Genomic DNA, 19,801 nt, shown 5'->3' with positions numbered 1-19,801 from the left:
TTGTTTCCATACAAGGTCGGTTTTGTTGGTTTTTTTTGCTTGTTTGCCTTTTTTTTTTTCCCAGATTCGAGATACATTAAAAATAGTTCACCTGTTGATTTTTTTTTTCCTCTGGTCTTTTATAGTTACTTTTATGAGAGTAACAGTAGAACACTAAGAACACTATATTCAAGCTTTGTGATCCTAAACATCAGGAAAAAAAAAGCAGTCCCTGCCCTATAGAAGCTATAGTTTAAATTAACAGGAAAGAAAAGAAACTGAAAGCAACTTTCTTTACTTTATGGAGCTTTGTATGAATGCTTCTCTTCCTTAGGACACAAGTTAAGTAGGCACTATGAAAAGTAAGCAAATTGCTTTAAAGCAAACAGCTTAAAAGTATCATCCAATTTCACTTACTAAACTTTCATGTGTTTAATTTCTGCAGTTCCATCAATTCTTTCATACCTCCAAAGGCAAAATCAGAATTGCCTATGCACAAAGTGAAGATGGAAAAAAAAAAAAAATCTCCTCTCCCACTCTTCCCCACACACTCACTTTTTTAAAAAAATGTACAAATGCTTATAAAAATGAATATTTTTAAATGAATAAAATATTATAAAAATACGTTTTCTTTACAAAATGCAAAGAAAAGGGAACTCCTCTCTTCCTCTCCCTGGCTGCAGAGGGCTCCCCCTTACCTAAATGAACCTTACCCTCCTATACTACACCTTCGCTTGCTAGAAAGTAAGAAAATATGACAATTTGCCACTGTGGAGAGATATATCAATTACTTATTTTATAAGGAAAAAAATGGCATTTATTAGTTTACTACCAAAAGATGGAAAGCAGCAATTCCCAGAGTGCAGGAAACAATCCACAGTGGATGCACTCAGCTTCAAACTGCCCATATGTCTAAGCCTGCAAATGCGCACAAAATTTAAAGAAGGTAATAGTGAGAAGAACAAACATATACGGCACGTCCTCTGAACAAAAAACAACTATACCCAGGAAGTCTGAAAAGGAAAAGAACTCCTCTTATACCTTTTAAATGTTTCTTGATATTGCATAAGGATGGCTTAGAACAGTATTTGTCATTGCCTTTTTTTGTTGTTGTTGGTAAGGTATTAGAAATTCAACTCCTAGCCATCACAGAAGATATTCAGTTATGTGGAGAACTAGCAAAACTATGGCTTTACTCAAAGCAGCAGAATGACAAATGGGAAGTGGTAGGTCTGTTAAATCAAAATGTGTACCAATCTACTTGTTTTGAAGAAATTACAGAAAGCTAAAAGGAGCTGACATTAGAATGGAAAGAGAGGAATAAAAGGGAAAAAGGAGGAAGACATGGGGCCATGAAGAATCATAAGGTGGACAATGGAAAAAGCAATCAGGAATCTGAGAAGAAAATGAAAGTGTCTATCGAACTGAAACAAGGAGAAAGCCTAAGAACAAACCACAATGATGTAGGAAAAGGCAAGTAAAGAAGAAAATGGCAGAAGGCAGAGGAAAGCATGGGAAGAGGAAAGGAGAAGTAGAAGAGGAACAGACTAAACACCGAGACAAAAGCAAGAAATCACCTGTTTGAGAACTCAAACATTGACTACATTGCAGGTGCCTCAAGAAAAAGAAGTATGAAATGCAGAGAATTTAAAATCAGTTTAAGAACTTAAGTCATTTTCAATTCAAACTAGAAAAGACTCCTGTGCTCCTTTTTCAGAGTTGCTAAATTTGACCAACAAGCAGGTCTTACCAGAGCCATTTTAGACCTTGGAAGCTGAAATTGTTTCCCACCGGAGATAACAACATCAAGCCAAAGTGTGCTTATGGTCACAGTTTAGGGAAACCTGCAGTTCTGTTGCTCATGATATGCCTTTTCTTCATGTGAACATGATTTATTGCACATGCTATTCTTCCTAGTAACAGTGAATCTGCTCCTGCAATGTGGAAAGCATTTCCACCATCACACTAAGTGCTTTAGCTCATAAACTTCAGACAGAATTAGGACAAGAAGCACCTGGCTTCATCAGTCCCTTAAATACAACCGCAAAATAGTAAATGCTTCTTTTTTTTCAACAGACTTCAGGAAACATGTGTTGGACCAAACTCTGCCCTCCTTTACAGTGATGCAAATCTTGATGTGCATACTGTTAAACAGAAAGCCACTCCAGAGTCATTCCAGTGCGACTGAAGGGGAAATATGGAACACAGCTTCTTTATATGGACAGAAAATGAAAAGGAGCCACTGTTTTCCTTAGTTTAACAATACTCTGTTTTGTAGGATGTTCTGAAACAACTAGAATAGCTACCACCCACTCCAAAAAAAAAAAAAAAGAAAGTAAACACACAACAAAAATGAAACTGCTATTTTGAGACATCTCTTTACGTTGGCTTTCAGTTCAGACCAACATCTCTGTACCTAAATTTGATCTCTGAGTGAACTCTGTAGGAGGGGTACAAGTAGTTAGAAAACACAAATTTTTTGTTGCTTTTTGGAGGCAGGGAGGAAGGAGGCAGAATTGATAAAATATTACCAAAAAACGAGCAAACAGTCCTCTGATGTTCATTTTCAGAGTCAGTCCTTGGAATCTAAACATCTTGTTAGAAACTTGCCTTTCTCATACTTCTTTGACTTGTAGGTCGTGCTCTAACCTCACATCAACACCAGTTTCAACTATGAGTGATAAAAACACTGTAAACCATACAGACAGCAGTTCCTATTACTAAAGAGGCCCTACTCTTCCTGCTGTTAGATGCTATTTTTAGTTACTTATGTCTAATCATTCAATTAATCATTCCTGCCTAAGTCATCTTTTTATGTTAAGAACCTACTTAAAGCATTTTTGTTTGTTTTATTAACTTCATGATTTTAATTTAATCTTATTTCCCAGCAGATTCTTGGGGAGAAAAGCATGTATTTTGCTTACATTTCTTGGTTATATGAAGAACTTTTAGCAGCTCTTTTGCCTTGGTGCTTTTGAACATAAATAAGAAATTTAACAGAGTGGCAGAGACGTGCTGTGATTGGCCTTATAATACAGACATCTAATTGTCACAGTGTTCCCAGTCCTCAAAAGTTTTGTACTGTCCATGCTTCATAGGTGATTATTAGGGCACAGCTTTAAAATACTCTTGAGAGGTCTGTATACACTCACCACCTGCCTCCATCTCATAGCTCCTACCTGATCTAGGCTGTTGCAGGTATGTATGTCATCTTCACTGTAAACTGAGTGTCATCTATCCCAAGACTGCCTAGGCAGAGCAAAAGTCCCGAGGTGCAGCTCTGTGGTAGCAAGCACTAAGTTCCAATTAGACAGTGAGTCTCTACTGTGTTCTAAACAAAACCCCTGCTATTCCCAGTTTCCTTAGGATTAGACTTTTATAGCAAAGAAGAAGACAACCAATTACAGTTTTTATCTTTGCTGCAGCCCTTCCATGACTGCCACTCGTCATGTATGAAAATGCTACTAGATGCTAGATGGGGCACTAACAACATAGCCATGATGTTACAGCCTGGTGGGTTGCATCTATTAAGGCCACAAAACTCACTTTTGCACTGATTTAGCTTCTCCTGCAGGTCTTGCAGTTCAGCCAAATACGCATGCTATCACAATGCCAGCACAAGCTGGGCAAGCCACTCCAAAATTGTCAGGTATGGGCACGCCCTAAAACGGAAAGGGATAAGGAATGACAGGAAGAGAGACTGCTGGAGCCAAAAGAGAGCTAAGAGGCAGCAATGAGGAAGAGGAGAGAAGTAGCTAGTAACAAGATTTGGGGCTGGGAAGAAAGGTGAAGAGAGGGGATCCCAAGAAGTAGATACATGAGTTAGAAGAAAAGAAAGCTTGGATGCTGGGGAGAAGGAGTAGGGGGAACTAGAGGTAAAGAGATGTGTTATGAAAGCAACAGAATGACATCACAACAAGAACACAGCCAAAACTGTCTACAACTAATAGAAAACATTCCCCTGCAAGCAGCTGGGATGCAACTCAGGAGCACAGTCTTTGCATTCCCCTATCAGCAAAGAACAGCTGTAGGTTTTCTCTGTGTCTCATTCCCTTCCGATGTCTGATCTACATGCACACGTACACTACTGCCACCATTAGTGGCATGCCATTAGTGCTGTGATTTCAAAAACCTTGCACCCTGGATCAAAGAGTCCAAACCTTCCTGATGCTGTTGAAATAATGTTTTGGGAGGGAAAACTCAACAAAGAATGCTATCACCTTTTTCCTTCTTTGTCTTTCCAAGTTAAGAAAGAACATCACAACCACAATAAAAGAACTCTTCTGAAGTTATAAAATCAAGCACTCAAAAGTCAGGCAATGAAAAACTCAAGGTTGTCTTTTTAACCTCTGTTTATCTCCTCAACTGCAGGCATTTCAACATATTTTGCAATTGCTCTATCACATGCAAATCTTTTCCAACGACTCCTGGCTCATCTAGAAACTTAGATATGTTCTACTTCGGGAACAAATCAGGGTGGTGAAGTGAGAGAACTGTACCAAGAATGCCCACGTGAACTTTTGTGCAAGATTCAAGCTGTGAACTAAACATATATTTTCAGACAGTGAGAAGATGAAATCACAGCTAGGTAGCTTGAAAGCCACACTGGAGAACTAGATGCTATCCCCATCTCTGCTATAAAGTTATTCCATGATGTTGTGCAAGTAACTGAGATTTATCACTATTAGTTTCTAAGTATATGCCCTCATTTTCCAGTTTCCAAGATCTGCAGATGTGCTGAATGTTGGAACTGGAACCAACTGGTGATGTTTCCTGAATATGTGATGGAAAATAAACTCTGAATACTCTGGGAAAACAGAGCTTCAGTCTCTCAATTCTTTAAACACTTTTTTTTTTTGCCATAGTATATACATGCCACAATGTTACATTGAAACCCTGAAAATAAGGTTAAGCACCTCTGTTTCACCCCTTGAAATAGACACAATCAGTGATGATCTGGGGCATGAAATGTGTTTCATTTGCTGTAAACCGGGAAAGCCATTACTGTCCTTTTAACAGGTGTGCTTCAAGGTCTATTTAAGCCAACAGAAGTCTGGATCAGGCTAGCAAGTATCCACTTTCGTGCAGCTAGAGTTCATGGCTTAAATTAAGTACAAACAAGACCCTGAAAGGTTTTATTTCCTTCCCTGCATATAAACACACAGAACTTCTGATACCACAAGAGTATTTTTGGCATTCAAGTAGAAACTGCATGTTGTCAGTGCTTTGTTATTTTTTCCATCAAGCAAAACAGTGGAATTATCCACATCTAATCTACAAGCCCATGTCTAAAAAAGTTGAGAAAAATGAGACATGGTTTTAAGGGAAAACAAAACAAAAAACTGACAAAATACTGGGGGTAGTCTTTATAACACTTGTTCATCTTTAAAAAAAAAAAACACTGCAGCAACTCCAGTAGTTGTGAACCTCATGAGCTTGTTTCCCATTTACAGTAAGAGCAGGGCTGGAGGAACAAAGAGTTGGTCACAAGGTGAGGTATCTGCATTCGGTGGACTGAAGGGAATAAATGGCTCTTGGACTACCACCAGGTTAATCGCTTTTCTCATGTTCTCTGCCTACCCCAATGCTTTTGCTGATCTGGCGTTTAGTTCCCGAAATTGGCCTTTCATATTCCAGCTTGAAACTTCAGCAATATACTCACAAACAACCAAGGTTCCCGGGAAGTTACCTGTCTGGCAATGCAAATCTCTGCCCAGAAACTTAGAACATGCATCAATATATATATATAATATATATATATATCCTGAGTTACTGACCTCTGAACTTCTTGGGAGGGTTGGCAAGGTCGCCTGCATCTGGCTGAACCACACATCTGTCATCCACTAACCTAGAAAAACAGAAGTTGTTATATTTACTAAAACACGTCTGCATTTATGTATGCTGTTGTCAAACATGTCATATTTTTGGTACCGAAATTCACACATTTTTCTAATTTAATTGAAAAATGGAAGCTACATTTTTGTCAGACACAAGGAGGGATGTTTAAGTTCAAGCAGGTTAGCTTGGCCCTAACCCTGCCACTGTTCACAGATCTCTGCATCTGCACTGAGAACTTTTAAATGCACGCACGGCAAGCAGCCTTCATGTGGGTACAAGATTGTACGTCGACCTGCCTATGCAACCAGCACGTGCAGGGAGGGTTCACCAAGGACTTGATGTTTCACAATACTGTTTTAGCTAGAATTTGAATCCAGAATCTGATATAACACCTTGAATTACAGTCTTCAAACATTCTGCTAATCTTCTTCATAATTTCCAGGTTTTTTCCTCCAGGGGAGGCACCTGAAATCAATATTCAGCTCTGATCAAAACTCACAGGAGCAAATTTTCCTTCGGTAGAATGAATAAGCGTTTATTAACCCGCAGCAGAAAATATAAATAACAAATTAAATATATTTCTCACAACACTTTAGAATTAAATAAACAATAAAATCCGAAAAGATTAAGCGCCCCACTTAGCAGACAAAAAACTGTTAATCTTATCACAGAACTTCCTAAACATAAATTCAGCTTCCCTTCAGGAAGTATCCTGTAAATAATCTGCCTGTTTCAAACAATTATTCAGGAAAATCACGCTTAAGGACACACTACTGCCGTGCCGTGGAAACTGCCAGAAAAGGTGCAATTTGGGTTCATCCAAGTTATGCAACAGACGCATTCAGTTTTCACTCAAGTTGAAGGTTTTGGCACCACAAGACCAATCCTCCAGCGTGCACGTGAATTTTGTACCCCTAATACGGCAGCCCAGTTCTTGTAACATATTTAGCTGCAAATGCAAGCTTTCAGTGAGGAGAGGGAAGTGAAGGGGCAGCTACAGGAGCCCGAGACACCCTGCCATGGCCTCAGGGAGGTGTGTTTTTTGCACAGGTTTATACCATGGGGCTTAGCAAAAACAAAGACAGGTTTGGGGAGCAGGATTTAGGAAGAATCACTCCTGCAAAATGCCCTCTGTGTATGACCTAATAGGCCAAAGCTTCCTATAAGCAGCACCTAAAAGCTAGAATCACAGGAAAAACAAGGTTGGACAGAACTACCTCTGTTCCACTCGCCCCAAGTCAGGACTGTACGGTACTACCTACGTCATTCCTGACAGTCTCCTGCATAATTTGCTTTTAAAGTCTGCCAGTGACAGAGAGTAACTAGGACTGAAGCCAAAAGGCAGGGGAACAGCAAGAGGCCCTTGGCCTTTCCCCACCTGCCCCAGTCCTCACCCATTCCTCTGGGCACCCACTAGCAAGGCAGGAACCATCCCTACCATGTGTTATCACAGCAGCATCTGCTGTGAGTTGCTGCTTGAAACCTCTCACAGGATGCAATTTCAAAATCTAGCTGGATTTCAAATTTCACCGGCTTCAGTGACTTTCTGAAAACAGGAGACTCCAAAAGGATAAACGTTGAAATGCTTTACAGAAGCCTTGCCAAGGGTTTTTAATGTCAAGAAGTACTCCCCCACTGCGAAATCCCACTAATGCTTGTCTGAATGAACCCATAAGGTTTAACCCTTAAACAGTGGCAGGATGGAGGACAGTATGTGGGAAGCTGTGTGACTCACAAGGAACATCCTGTGTTCCTTAGTGACATCTTGTATACCCTAGTGACAACTCTAACCATGGATAAAATGCAAAACGTTCATCATGGCGCCACATTGCCATAACAAAAGCCATACACAAAACACGGTGCTGGTGCTGAGAAAAACAAACAAGATCCTGTACTCTCTCTGAGATGATCAGCTGTAGAGTTCAAATATATGCTGGACATCCTAGGCTCAGAAAACAGACATTAAATACTTATTATCAGTCATTTTCATTTCAGCACTGTCTAAAGGCGCAAAGATAAGCACCATAAATGAGTTCTGCAGTCATTAGGAACCAAAGACATCAGACAAGGCAGACAAAGGAGGAAGGAACTGCTACTGCTCCCATCCTATATACAGGAAATGACAGCTCAGAAAGATTAAATGGCGTGGGGCAGGATAGTTGAATGCATGACAGAATAGCAACATCGCCTCCTGAGTCCTTGCTCAGTGCTTCAGCTTCTGACACTTTTGTTTCCCACAAAGTATCTTGCAACACAGGACCAAAAAAAAAAAAAGTACTGCTTTGTCTGTACAGCAGTCTTCCTGCAATTTAATCACCAACATTTTCATATGACGATATTCATCCTGTGTTCCAGGAGTAGGTACTCCAAAGAGTTCAGGAGCTACTTGTTTACTGCGGAGGTACTTGTTACAGTGGCATAGCAAGAGCCGAGTTCCGTACCACACACGATGCAAGGACTTCAGCCTCTGACTCTCAGCAGAAAGAGGCTTCTCAAACACAGAGCACTTCCCCTGAGTATAGAATTCATAATATTCAAACCCCACTTTTTAAAGCAAGACAGAGAGCAGATGTCGGTTTATTACCGAAGTCTGGTAGGTGGCTGCATTAATGGCCTGCACAGCCTGCAAACAATTAATCTGAGGTGGGAAATCAAGTAACAGGCTTGACCACAAAACATCCTGGGCACCTGCAGCTTCCACCAAGCCACTGTGCAGCACCTTCCACCATCACTTACTTGCTGCTTTGCATAGAAGGCCAAAGAGCACAAATGAAGACTTTGCTGATAAAGGAAGAGTTTACTATGTTATACAATCAAATGTGCTAGCTATTTAAATACTGATCTAAATTATTAAACAAATACTCAAGCCATTGTACCGTCAAAAAAGCTTTGGCAAACTTCAAAGGGCTTAATGGTTTCATTCTTTTGCTGGACTGCAAACAGACAGAACTGCTTTGTGCCCCCTGTTGTCATTTATTACCTGTTAAATGTGACATGACTACATTCAATTTTTGATGGTGGCTGCACAAAAATGACAAATGAGTTCCCTGCACGTGTATGGCATGATTTTTATTTGTGCAAGTTGCTCCCTAAATATAGAAAATATCTGGTTTGTGCACAATGCTTTAAGTAATCACTGCAGATCTGCAGTAATTAAGTTGTACAGTAGCTCAGTGGTGCCTCAGATAAATCATCAGAGAAGTCAAAATAACAACTGTGGCACCGGACCTTTACGCATACCCCTTTGTATTCAGTAATTGCAGAGTTAGGGTCTGAAAGTAACAACGTTCATGGGACCGCTGGTCTTAGCTACCACAATCATTCTCCCACTGAAGCCAGTGAAAGTCTTTCCACTCCCTGCAGGGGAAGTAAGGGCAGTTCCTCATTATGCCACTCACCGGACAACCTCACAGATGAGCAGGTATTGAAGTCATTAAGGCCTCATGCTACACTGTACAAAGCCACACTTAACAAGAAATAAAGCTACCTAAAACAATGTCCAGAAGTTAAGGCATGCTTCAGGAAAGGGCAACAAAGCTGGTGAAGGGCCTGGAACACAAGTGCTGTGAGGAGTGGCTGAGGGAACTGGGATTGTTTAGTCTGGAGAAGAGAAGACTCAGGGGAGACCTTACTGCTCTCTACAGCTACCTGAAAGGAAGGTGTGGGGAGCTGGGGGTCAGCCTCTTCTCACAGGTAACAAGTGATAGGACTAGAGGGAATGGCCTCAAGTTGCACCAGGGAAGGTTCAGGATGGAAATTAGGTGACATTTCTTCTCAGAAAGAGTAGTCAGGCATTGGAACGGGTTGCCCAGGGAGGTGGTGGAGTCACCGTCCCTGGGAGTGTTTAAGGAAAAGTTGGACCTGGCGCTTAGGGACATGGTTTAGTGGGTGATACTCGTAGTAGGGTGATGGTTGGACCGGATGATCCTGGAGGTCTTTTCCAACCTTAATGATTCTATGATTCTTCTCAGTTGAGGCAGAGGGAAAAAGGCAGCTTTCAGCTCACCTGTAAGCACAGAATCATAGAATATCCTGAGTTGGAAGGGACCCACAAGGATCATCGAGTCCATCTCCTGGCACCACACAGGTCTACCCAAAAATTCAGACCATATGACTAAGAGCACAGTCCAAACACTTAAACTCCAACAGGCTTGGTGCCATGACAACGTCCCTGGGGAGCCTGTTCCAGTACACAACAACCCTCTCAGTGAAGAACCTCTTCCTGATATCCAGCCTGAACCTCCCCAGTCACAGCTTGACACCATTCCCGCGGGTCCTATTGCTGGTCACTAAAGAGAATAGATCGGTGCCTGCCCCTCCACTCCTCCTCGTGAGGAAGCTGTAGAGCACGATGAGGTCTCCCCTCAGCCTCCTCTTTTCCAGGCTGAACAGGCCAAGTGACCTCAGCCGCTCCTCGTATGTCTTCCCCTCTAGGCCCTTCACTGCCTTAGTAGGCCTCCTCTGGACATGAGCCAGGACAGTGCACCACAACAAGGAATCATCATCTTCCTCTCCCCTCATCTCCCACCACCATCTGGTGAGGTAAAATCTGCCCTTTCTCTCCACATGCAAAACCAAGCATGTTTAGACACATTCAGTTTGGTATGATTTTGCAGCAATGAATTCTATCTGTAAGGTGGCACCTGTCTGCAACATATTCATGGGCAGTTTTAAACATACTGCTGCTTGTATTTGGTGGTGTTTCAGCAATAAGATGACAGGAACGCTATTTCCTAATGCTATGCATTCAGAACTTGCCTAATATCACCTTCAAACTTTTCAAACAGCTTCTACGAATGGTCCGCTCCCTTGGCACTGGATAGAAGCAGCAGAACAACAACTTGGGGTAATTCCCACTACATCTTTCTTTTGGGTACAGAAGCAGCTTTTCTAGGGATTTTCACAAAATAAAAATAAAAATAAAAATAGAAAGAACACAATGCGTATACATAGGACCAGTGTGTCTCAACATGCATTTGGAGAAATGGGAGGAAGGACACACTGATGGGAGGAGTGGGACTATAGGGTAGAAGTGTAACTGATAAGACAGACATGTTGGCATAAAAGTTTACTGATAGACAGGTTTACAGGTATGAATCATATATGCTAAATGAGCCTTCATGTTCTACAAGCCATTCGGATTACCTAACACAAGCTAAAAGTAAATATACCTAAGGTTTCTAGGAACTTGCAGCTGCAGCACAAGGTTCAAGGAATGGTCATATAGCAACAATCCTAGAAAAATTATTCACGATGAGTTATTTTAAAATTACTACTGAGATACAATCACATTCTGGTAGAACAAAAAACATTTTAAGAGAAGAGGTACCATGCCAGAAAAGCAATGATGATGGATTTCATGAATTTTAGGTCTTTTTCATAATGTTAGGTGTCTTTTAGATTGTCCAGGACAGCAGCCACATAGTCTATATTCACATATCGTAGATCTGAAGAGCTGAAGAGTTGTGCCTTCGATTTAAAAAAATACCATCCTGAAAGTTATTTTGTCTCATCCTACCAAAAGAGCATGACTTTCACTTTTCATAGCCAAGATTACTAAATAAAACAATATAGAAAATAACACACGAGAGGAGACAAAACATACTAGCATATAAACTCTCATATATATATATAACTACATGAATGCAGATTCTTGTGCCTAACTTGCTAAAAAATACACAACTACTGATGTCTATTATAACATGGGGATGTGCAGAGCTACGCTTGGTACTCTTTACATACATGTATTTTATCCCTCAAAAAGTTCAATAAACAAAGCTAGAGTGTTAGACTGAAGACACTTCCTCTCTCAGTCACTCAGCTTTCACCCTTCGTTCCTGTAGTATCATCCTTTCACTGATTTTCTCAGCAGTTTAAGGCCCCACAACATCAGGAGGAGAGGACAACGCTGACAAGAGATATCAGCAAGAGGAGCTGGACATTTTAATCACCAGTGGAGCCAAGCCTGATCTCTGTTCAGCATCAGTTCACAAATCATGCTGAGGTTATGTCCCAAAGGCATGACCTCAACACCCTCATGAGCAAAAGAGCCCTCAAAGCCTCCCTTCCTTTTTTCCACAGTCATCCCTACACAAAGACAGCCTCCTTATCTGAAACACTCCTCTAGAGCACCTTCCGCCCAAAGCACTTCTTCCTTTCCTAACTGGAGCTCTCGCCTGCAAAGCTGCTCGCACCCTCCCCGCATCCCAGCACACAGTAACTGCTTGGGAAGAGAGGTGCCAGTCATATTAGTAAGGAGCCGACCAATAATGAACAATAGGTTATTAAAATTTTGCTGCCCTGGAAATCATCAAATACACAAGCGCCAAAACAATCAGGTCCACCCAGTTCTTCTCCAGGTCCACCCACTTCGCATTTCAGTTTGCCTCTTATCAGGCATCTAGGTCAGCCCACTTCTTGCTTGCTTCAAGCAGTCTCCTGCCAAAACTCTACAGTTATTATACCTCACCCTTCCCAAAATGTGAGTTCATACTCCTTTTTGACTACCAATCCCGATTCAAATGATTTACAGCTCTATGATGTAGCTCCCACTGTATGAAATTTGTGCTTTTCCTGTCTCCTTCCTTTACAAAGCTTAACTTTTCATCCTCTTCTTTTCACATCTTTAATCTTTCAGGGTCTCCTACATTAACCCCAGCTTGCACAAAAAATGAAAAGGATCTTCCTTGCACTTAGAGCAGGGCTACTGAGCTGCTGTACCATTCGGGAAGACTGCATGTTAAAAATTTCTTTTGGTCACAGTACACAGTATTTACACAATTACTGCACTTAATGCCAATGAAGCACAGCATCACAGACTAAAAAGTCTGACTCTTGCTTATCTTTAACATCAGCAATTTTATCCTTCCTTTTCTAAACAAATCTTAATTGGTAAAAACGCAAAGCTCAACACAGGTTGAAAGACGCTATTAAATAAACATCTCTACTCTGAGGAAAAAAAAAATATCCATACATCTGAAATACTCAAAACAGCAAATAAATTTCACCATAAGCCATCCTCAGTTTAGAGCATGAATGTAGGTGTATTTGTGCATTTTATCTGAGTCGCACAGATCAGGAACACTTCGCTATTCTTGCCATGCTGAAAAGTGCTTGTGTAGGCCACTTTGAATTGTATTATCAAACACTAAGGAGAAAGAAGGGCACAAAGCAATGTACCAAGCATATACTGGAAAATGAAACAACAGCATACAGGCAGACAGTTCCACAGCTGCATTAACAGTTGCACTAATAAGCAGCCCTGAAGTTTTTTCCTTATCTGATAGCATATTCATATATTCTTGTAACTATACCTGCAGGCTTGCAAGTCAGAGAGGAAAAAAGAAGTTTTGCCTGTTCAGTTAAGTACTTCAGCTATAAATCCTGAACGCCACCTTGTTACTCTTTAGTATTGTATTATATCCAGTCATGCTTTTAGTTTCAGAAAACTGCTCAGTACAACTTGTTTATCCATTTTACAGTTGCACTTACATTTAAAACATTATATAAATTAAAATAAATAGCAATAGAATTAAAACAAATGGTAACAATAGAACACAGTACTACTTGGGAGATTGCAGTGCAGGGGTGAAAACTGGGTTCTTAGATTTTAGTCTCAATTCTACAATTTTCTTAGCCAGCATAATGGGTAAGTCATTTAAGCATGAGGAAAATGGTACTGAACTTAAGTTGGGTATACTAATTTTGCCAAGGAACTCAACATTTGCACAGGATGTCAAGACCTTGACATTAATAAAGCATAAATGACATCACTTCTTAGTGGTGCAAAGCACTCCTATTTTCTGTTGTCAAAATGAGACTTCAAAACGAGCAATGGGAGGAGGAGGTGTGCCAGCCTGCCCCACCTGGCTTACTCCCCAGTCACACAAAGTCCTACACCACGAAGTGGTGTTTTGCTCAAAGGCTTGTTTTGGCTTCAGTCTGCCTCAGTAGCCTTGAAAAACAAATTACATTCCCATAAAAACAAGTAAACGTCGGATTATTATTTTATTTCTTTTTAGAAAATATGAAGAGTAAAACTAACTTACAAAGACGTCACGATAGCCTAAAGGCATTTGACAAAAGGAAATCTTATACAGGAAAACATACTCTTTCAGATAAAATTTTTATTGAGATATTATTTTAAAGCTAAGAAATTGAAAGGATAAAATGAGTATTAGGAAAGCCTTCTGAAAGCGAGCAGTAGCAACCTGCAGAACATAGACCCACTGACAATATGCATCACCTGGGAGACTGGACAAATTTTCCATTACTATTGTGTTTTCCTTTTTGGGTGAAATCCTGGCTCTCTTTGAGCTCACTGGCAAGATTTCCAGTGATGCCTGTGAGGCCAAGATTTCACCCCAACTACCCTGCCTTCCCAAAAGCGCAGTGGGGCATGAAGTGCTGTATAGATGAAAAGCAGTGTCAGCACCAGGTGCACAGCTCTACCGGAGATTCTTCAAAAGCAGGGCGCCCACCACTGTCACTACCACCAGTGAGCTCACCACTGCCAAGGCAAGCTCACTTGGAGGTGGGATGGAAAATGGCATTCACGCAGCTTAAGTTCAGCCATGAAAGCATAAGGTGTCTAGCTCAAATCCATCATCTGACCCCCTTTTGCAGTCCAGATTGAGAGACAGACACCTCCGGAGGGCAATATCAACCTTTTCTAGGATGGATGTGTAAAACAGGAGGTTGAAGCACCCTCTGGACACAGCCTCTCTCTCTCCTCTTTGCCTATTTGCTACCTCACATCATGTCGAGAGGACCATACTTTGGCAAAACAAGCTAAGTGAGCCCTCCAACCACCCTGCAAGTCCTCAGGATGGAAGTGCTAGCATTCTGCCAGGCCTTCCTTCTTGTTCAACCTGAACATCAGGCAATTTTCCTCGTGCCTGGCAGAGGCCCAGCTGAGAATCCCAGGTGGACCGAGCTGAGAAATTCTTCCACCACCCGTTCAGCTTCTGTGTACCCCTGAGCAAAACAAGGCTGGCAACACCGCCCTCTTGAAGGTGCATGTTTACTGGTAGGTTTTACAATGATCAGAGAAAAAAGCATGTTAATGTGCCTACACATAGGGTACAAAGAATACGCACCTCAAAGTCTGCGAAGTCTTCTCTTAAAAATATATCCAGCATGGCCCACAGCATACCTTTAAGGGTGAGGGTTTTTATGCCGATACAGTTTGTTTCAGAAGACTCCAATCACCAAGGTGTGGTGGGATCAAAAGAGAAAAATCTTTCGGTTTCAATTAAGCTTGCTCAACTATTGCTTGCGAGGACAATTGTGAAGGACTGTTTTAGTTAATTGCACACAAAATGAAGAAGGTAAAGAAAGCTGTACCAATCGTTACAGTCTTGCTAAAATTGGAAATTTGACCATTCCAATAAAAGACTTCAAAAAGTGGAATGCTATAAAAGAAAATCCAAAAACATCACTTTCCGCTCATCTGCTGTGCTTTGAGGAATTACCCCACAGATAGTATTCAACTGAGGCTTTATGTTCTTGTTCCTGAGGGCAGAGGTCGCATACCACAAATGTCCATGATAATCTCCAAATATTCTATTTGTTTCTTATAGGAGCATCCAAAGCATCCTTCATCAAAGTTTTTAAATATGATCTAACACTGGCAGCTCTTCTACTTAATTCTTATTCCAACTGACTACATATTGAAAGCAATACCTGTAACGAGTCCAGGATTTGGCCCAGCACAAACAGGGTGCTACCTGAAGCTGCTTAAATACCCAGCTTTAGCTCTGCTTGCCTACACATTACCATTACGATAACAGGTCTGCCCCTCAGCTTTCCCAACATAAAAAAGCATAGATGAAGTAGAATTACGAGGTATATTGACATAACGTACATAAGAAGCACTGACACTGTGACCACTACTAATTGTTAATGGGATTTTTCAGAAGTATTCAAGCCCACATCTTGACACAAACTTTAGGCATGCAATTCACAAATCCGTCCCTGTCAGACCCTTAAATTTCTACAGTCCACAAGCGACTTCAAAACAAGCTCCTACTAATGGCATCTCTGGTCCCAAGATCAGGGAGGGATGCAGAACTTGTTGCAAGGTTAGCTATTCAGCCACAGGCAGCAAAGCAAAGCCAGCAGCAGAGAAAAAATAAAATAATCATAATCGAAAGAAATTCTACATTCAACTTACACCAGAATTCACGCTTTTTATTCAGCTTTTCTATAGCTACATCGCACATTTGTGAGCATCCACTTAAAAGAACTGTTTTGAAGAATTGTGCACTAATGAAAGGAAATGGAAAGGCTGAATTTGTCATAGTTAACACCATTTAATGGAAGCAGAGAAAGGTTTACTCAGAAAAGTACTGTTGAGAAATGCCAGTATCTGTCCAGTGATCAAAAAAGTGACTTCATCACTGAAAACAGTAATTAAGGCATTCACACCTACACATCAAAAGGTTCATATATATTATTATATAAAGGGTGCATAAGCAAAGGGAGAGAATTAGGATGCTTACATTTAGCTGAAATACTATAATGTAAAAATATCAGTTTACATAGATAAACCAGTCTCAAATGCTACTGTAAAATCTCCAAAATACTTCAATAATTTTTGTGACAGTAATATAAATAGACGAAGACATAGATACACACGTAAATACACACTCACAACAAACAAACTATCAATTCTGCAAACGCAACCTGGAATCTAGGTCCTGGAAACTAAATCAAGTTCTTTTGACATTCTGAAGCATAAAGAGTAATAACCCCACAGACCAATATATGTCACACGTAAAAATGTGTGTATAAAACATGTCTTTATCAAAATGCATTTTACACATTTTGCAGTATAACAAGGAATTCTAGGTGCTTTTCTTCAACTTTTTCCTAAAGTTTAAAAAACATATCCTTTTACATATGAGACATCAAAGCCCTCTGCATTCCAAATTTTGTTGTATGTCAGGATACCAAAGCTGGACCCACTTGATTTCAGGTCAGTATACCAAAGCTGGACCCACTTGATTTCAGAGGCCTTCAAATGGTGACAAGTCCTGAGCTAGCATGAACACATGTAATTCCATTGAAGTTAGTCAAGCAGTGCTATTTGACAGCAACAAGGCATCCAACCCATTTCTTTTAATATTCGTTCTTTGGTGTGTCTTGGCTTACATGTCTCAGGGGCTGTCTCCAATGTCGATCAGTATATCATGCTGCCACAGTCACACAGCAGGACTTGGGCCATCATGTTTGGGAAGAAATCTGGGCTTGACGCCAGGAACATGAACCTTCCCCAGCCACAACCTTTCTTGTGAAGGCAATGCTCTGGAAGCACAGCATTGCCTGGGTTTGCTTTCAAATAAAAGGAAACAGCTCTCAGTTTAACACCATTACAACCACAAGGCTGTACCTAGCACATAATTCAACTCTCAGAATTCTACTGCTGGTTTCAGCATTTATTTCTGCCTCCAGGGACGAGGACTTGGCTTGCAAGAATTGACTGAAAGAGGTCTGTTCACCCTTTGATACATGGCCAGCTCTCATTGATGTTAATGAGAATTATGCACAGCTACTAAAGGATAAGAGAACACTTTAGATCAACACATGTTCCAATTTTCTAAACAAAAGATTGTTTTTTAATTTTCATTTTGCAATGATAAATGTTTACAATTTTTTGCAGCTGGGCCAGATATTTTTGCAGATTCCTCTTTGTTTTTCTGTTTCTTCAGTGTCAAAGAAAAAAAAATCTTCCAAACAAAACCAGCTGAAAAATTACAGTGACTTTATTTACTTATTTTTAAATTAAGCAGAGCCAGTTTCCCACTGGGACAGATCATTTTGGGAGCTGTTCCAGATTATTTCAGATCTGCTTTCCCAGTAGCTGGGAGCAGCTCTTGAAGCGTTTTGCCACACCTACACGCAACCTGTACATGCTCGTTTGAGAGAAGTTACTGCTGAGAAGCAAGCTGAAGAGGAAATGGCAGGGAATGCTCCTTCCACAGGGCAAAGAAGTTGAGAAGTAGGAGAGTCAAGAAAGAGCAGCCACAGATAAGACGGCAAAACCTTCTGTGCAGGTCCACAGGTATGAAGGCAAAGGTGCGGTGAAAAAAAAAAAAGCACTAGTTCATTGCTGTGCCAGTCATGTGAATCTCTCATAAATAGTATTTTAAAGTAGGAAAATACTATAGTAAGCATGCTCCAACTTCAGAACTGCATCAGACCTTTCTCAAGTTGACCACAATGCACGCTAGAGTCCCTCCTGGCTCTAACGCAGCGATGCTATACTTACAATAGCAAATTAAATGTGCCTAAGAACATTCCCAGGCTCCAAGGAAAAGTGGCACGGAAAAGCCCATGTGTACGTCACCAGCCCCTCTGCGCTGAAGACAGGGTGGGGTCGCTGTGTTCTCCAGGAGGAGTTTCCAGGAGCCTTCCAACTCCCTGCTTCTGCACAGGGTTCAGGGACAGCCTTAGCAGAAGTGCCAAAATCCTGCCAGGAGCCATGCTGGCAGGTTGCTGGTACAGGTGAACATGTCCCCACACCCTAGGGAGCATGTGAGCACATGCTGATGTACTAAAACAGATGTAGCAGGAGATATTTTGGAACACAGTCTCATTCTTGACCTAGTACTTCCACTTGGGCTGTCAGTGTCGACAACATTATGCTGAAGGAGGACAGCACGGGCATTTTTATCAGCACCTAAACATCAGAGCAGCAACTGCTGAACACTGAACGATGCTGACTCGCAGGCTGTGCTGTCAGGTGTCCAAATATTATATCATCTACTAAGGTGTGTCTTAACAACAAGCTCTGTTATGAAGACATGAATTTGGCCTTTCACTTGAAGGCCCTCCAGTTTTGCAGCATTCTTTTTGGCTGAACCAACGTGGTTCCAGGTCTCTTCATACAGATTTTATCCTGACAACATAACAGAGGAAAAACACCTCCAAGTAATCACTTTTTGCTTGGAGAACTGGAGTTCTGGATCACTTACATGCAACAACCGGGAATTAGGCAGCAGACAAATAAACCACATCTTCTATAAATGCCTGTACTTCAGTGACACAGTAAGTGGAAGAATGGAATCCACTTATTTTTTCCTTTTAAGTGCATTATTGCGTTGCAGTAATTATTAACACTTAAATTACAACCCCATAAAATCCATGGTTTTAATGATGTAGACGATGTAGACTACGTTTTACCTGGGGAAGCTCCAGGACAGGAAGCATGGTTCCTCCTTCTGGATCAATGAGTTGAAAGCACTGTTATTCTCAAACACAATCCAGGCATGCACAACGCACCGTCTCCCTCCTATGCCAAAGTACATATCTCATAAACCAAAGAGAAATCAGCATGAGGGTTACAACCAACTCATGTTGCAAAAGTTTTTAAGGTCAATGGCAATCAACTCTAGAAGAACTGAGAAGGCATTGCATTTTTTTTCCAAGTCTTGGTCTTTTCTAATGCTGTATAAATATATATATATGTTCACTGAATATAATATATATATAATTATATATAAAAATATATATATAAAACTTCTGCTATATATAAAACTTCTATATACAATATATATATATATATATAAACCTCTACTTTCAGTGATCAGGAAAAGAGCATGTGTTCCTCTGCTGTGCAGAGAAACGTGAAAAACGGTCTGAAAGTTCAAAAACAAGAAGATAAGAGAACAAATCCACACAATTACTTTTTTAAATCTCATGATTTTTCAAACCCATCTCTTTTGTTTGTGGGGGATCTGACTCATAATTTTCAGAAACAAACAGGAAACACTGCAGACATCTCCAAGTATTTCCTCTCTCCACCCCGCCACCAGCCTTGTCTTTTACTTTAATTCTGGACATTTTATTGTCCCTTTCGCTGTCAGCAATGAAATAGCACTGCTCTACGCAGGCTCTAGTGCACTCAGATGTGCAAGAGCTTCCCTCCTCTTGCCCAAACCCAGGGAAAGGTGTCCTTCCTCCTCCTGTCATGACAAAGTGA

At 40.8% G+C, this 19,801-nt stretch overlaps 1 protein-coding gene across 11 annotated transcripts in view; it reads right to left on the bottom strand.

Annotated features, from left to right (window-relative positions):
• The window catches only part of ITPR2 (inositol 1,4,5-trisphosphate receptor type 2), a 266,325-nt gene that overhangs the window by 228,575 nt on the left and 17,949 nt on the right, over positions 1-19,801 (bottom strand). For all 11 annotated transcript variants that reach the window (XR_014578295.1, XM_083820748.1, XM_083820746.1 and 8 more), the window contains one exon: positions 5,757-5,827. Coding sequence is in view for 10 of the 11 variants with exons in the window: in XM_083820748.1 (XP_083676874.1) it covers positions 5,757-5,827 (71 nt within the window). In the remaining variant the exon portion in view is untranslated. The remainder of the gene's footprint in view (positions 1-5,756; positions 5,828-19,801) is intronic.

This window comes from Anser anser (assembly GCF_964211835.1).
Source record: "Anser anser genome assembly, chromosome: 1".
In the NCBI taxonomy this organism is placed as follows: domain Eukaryota; kingdom Metazoa; phylum Chordata; class Aves; order Anseriformes; family Anatidae; genus Anser; species Anser anser.
Note: the sequence above shows the minus strand (reverse complement) of the source record. Positions and strands in the feature narration are given on the sequence as shown.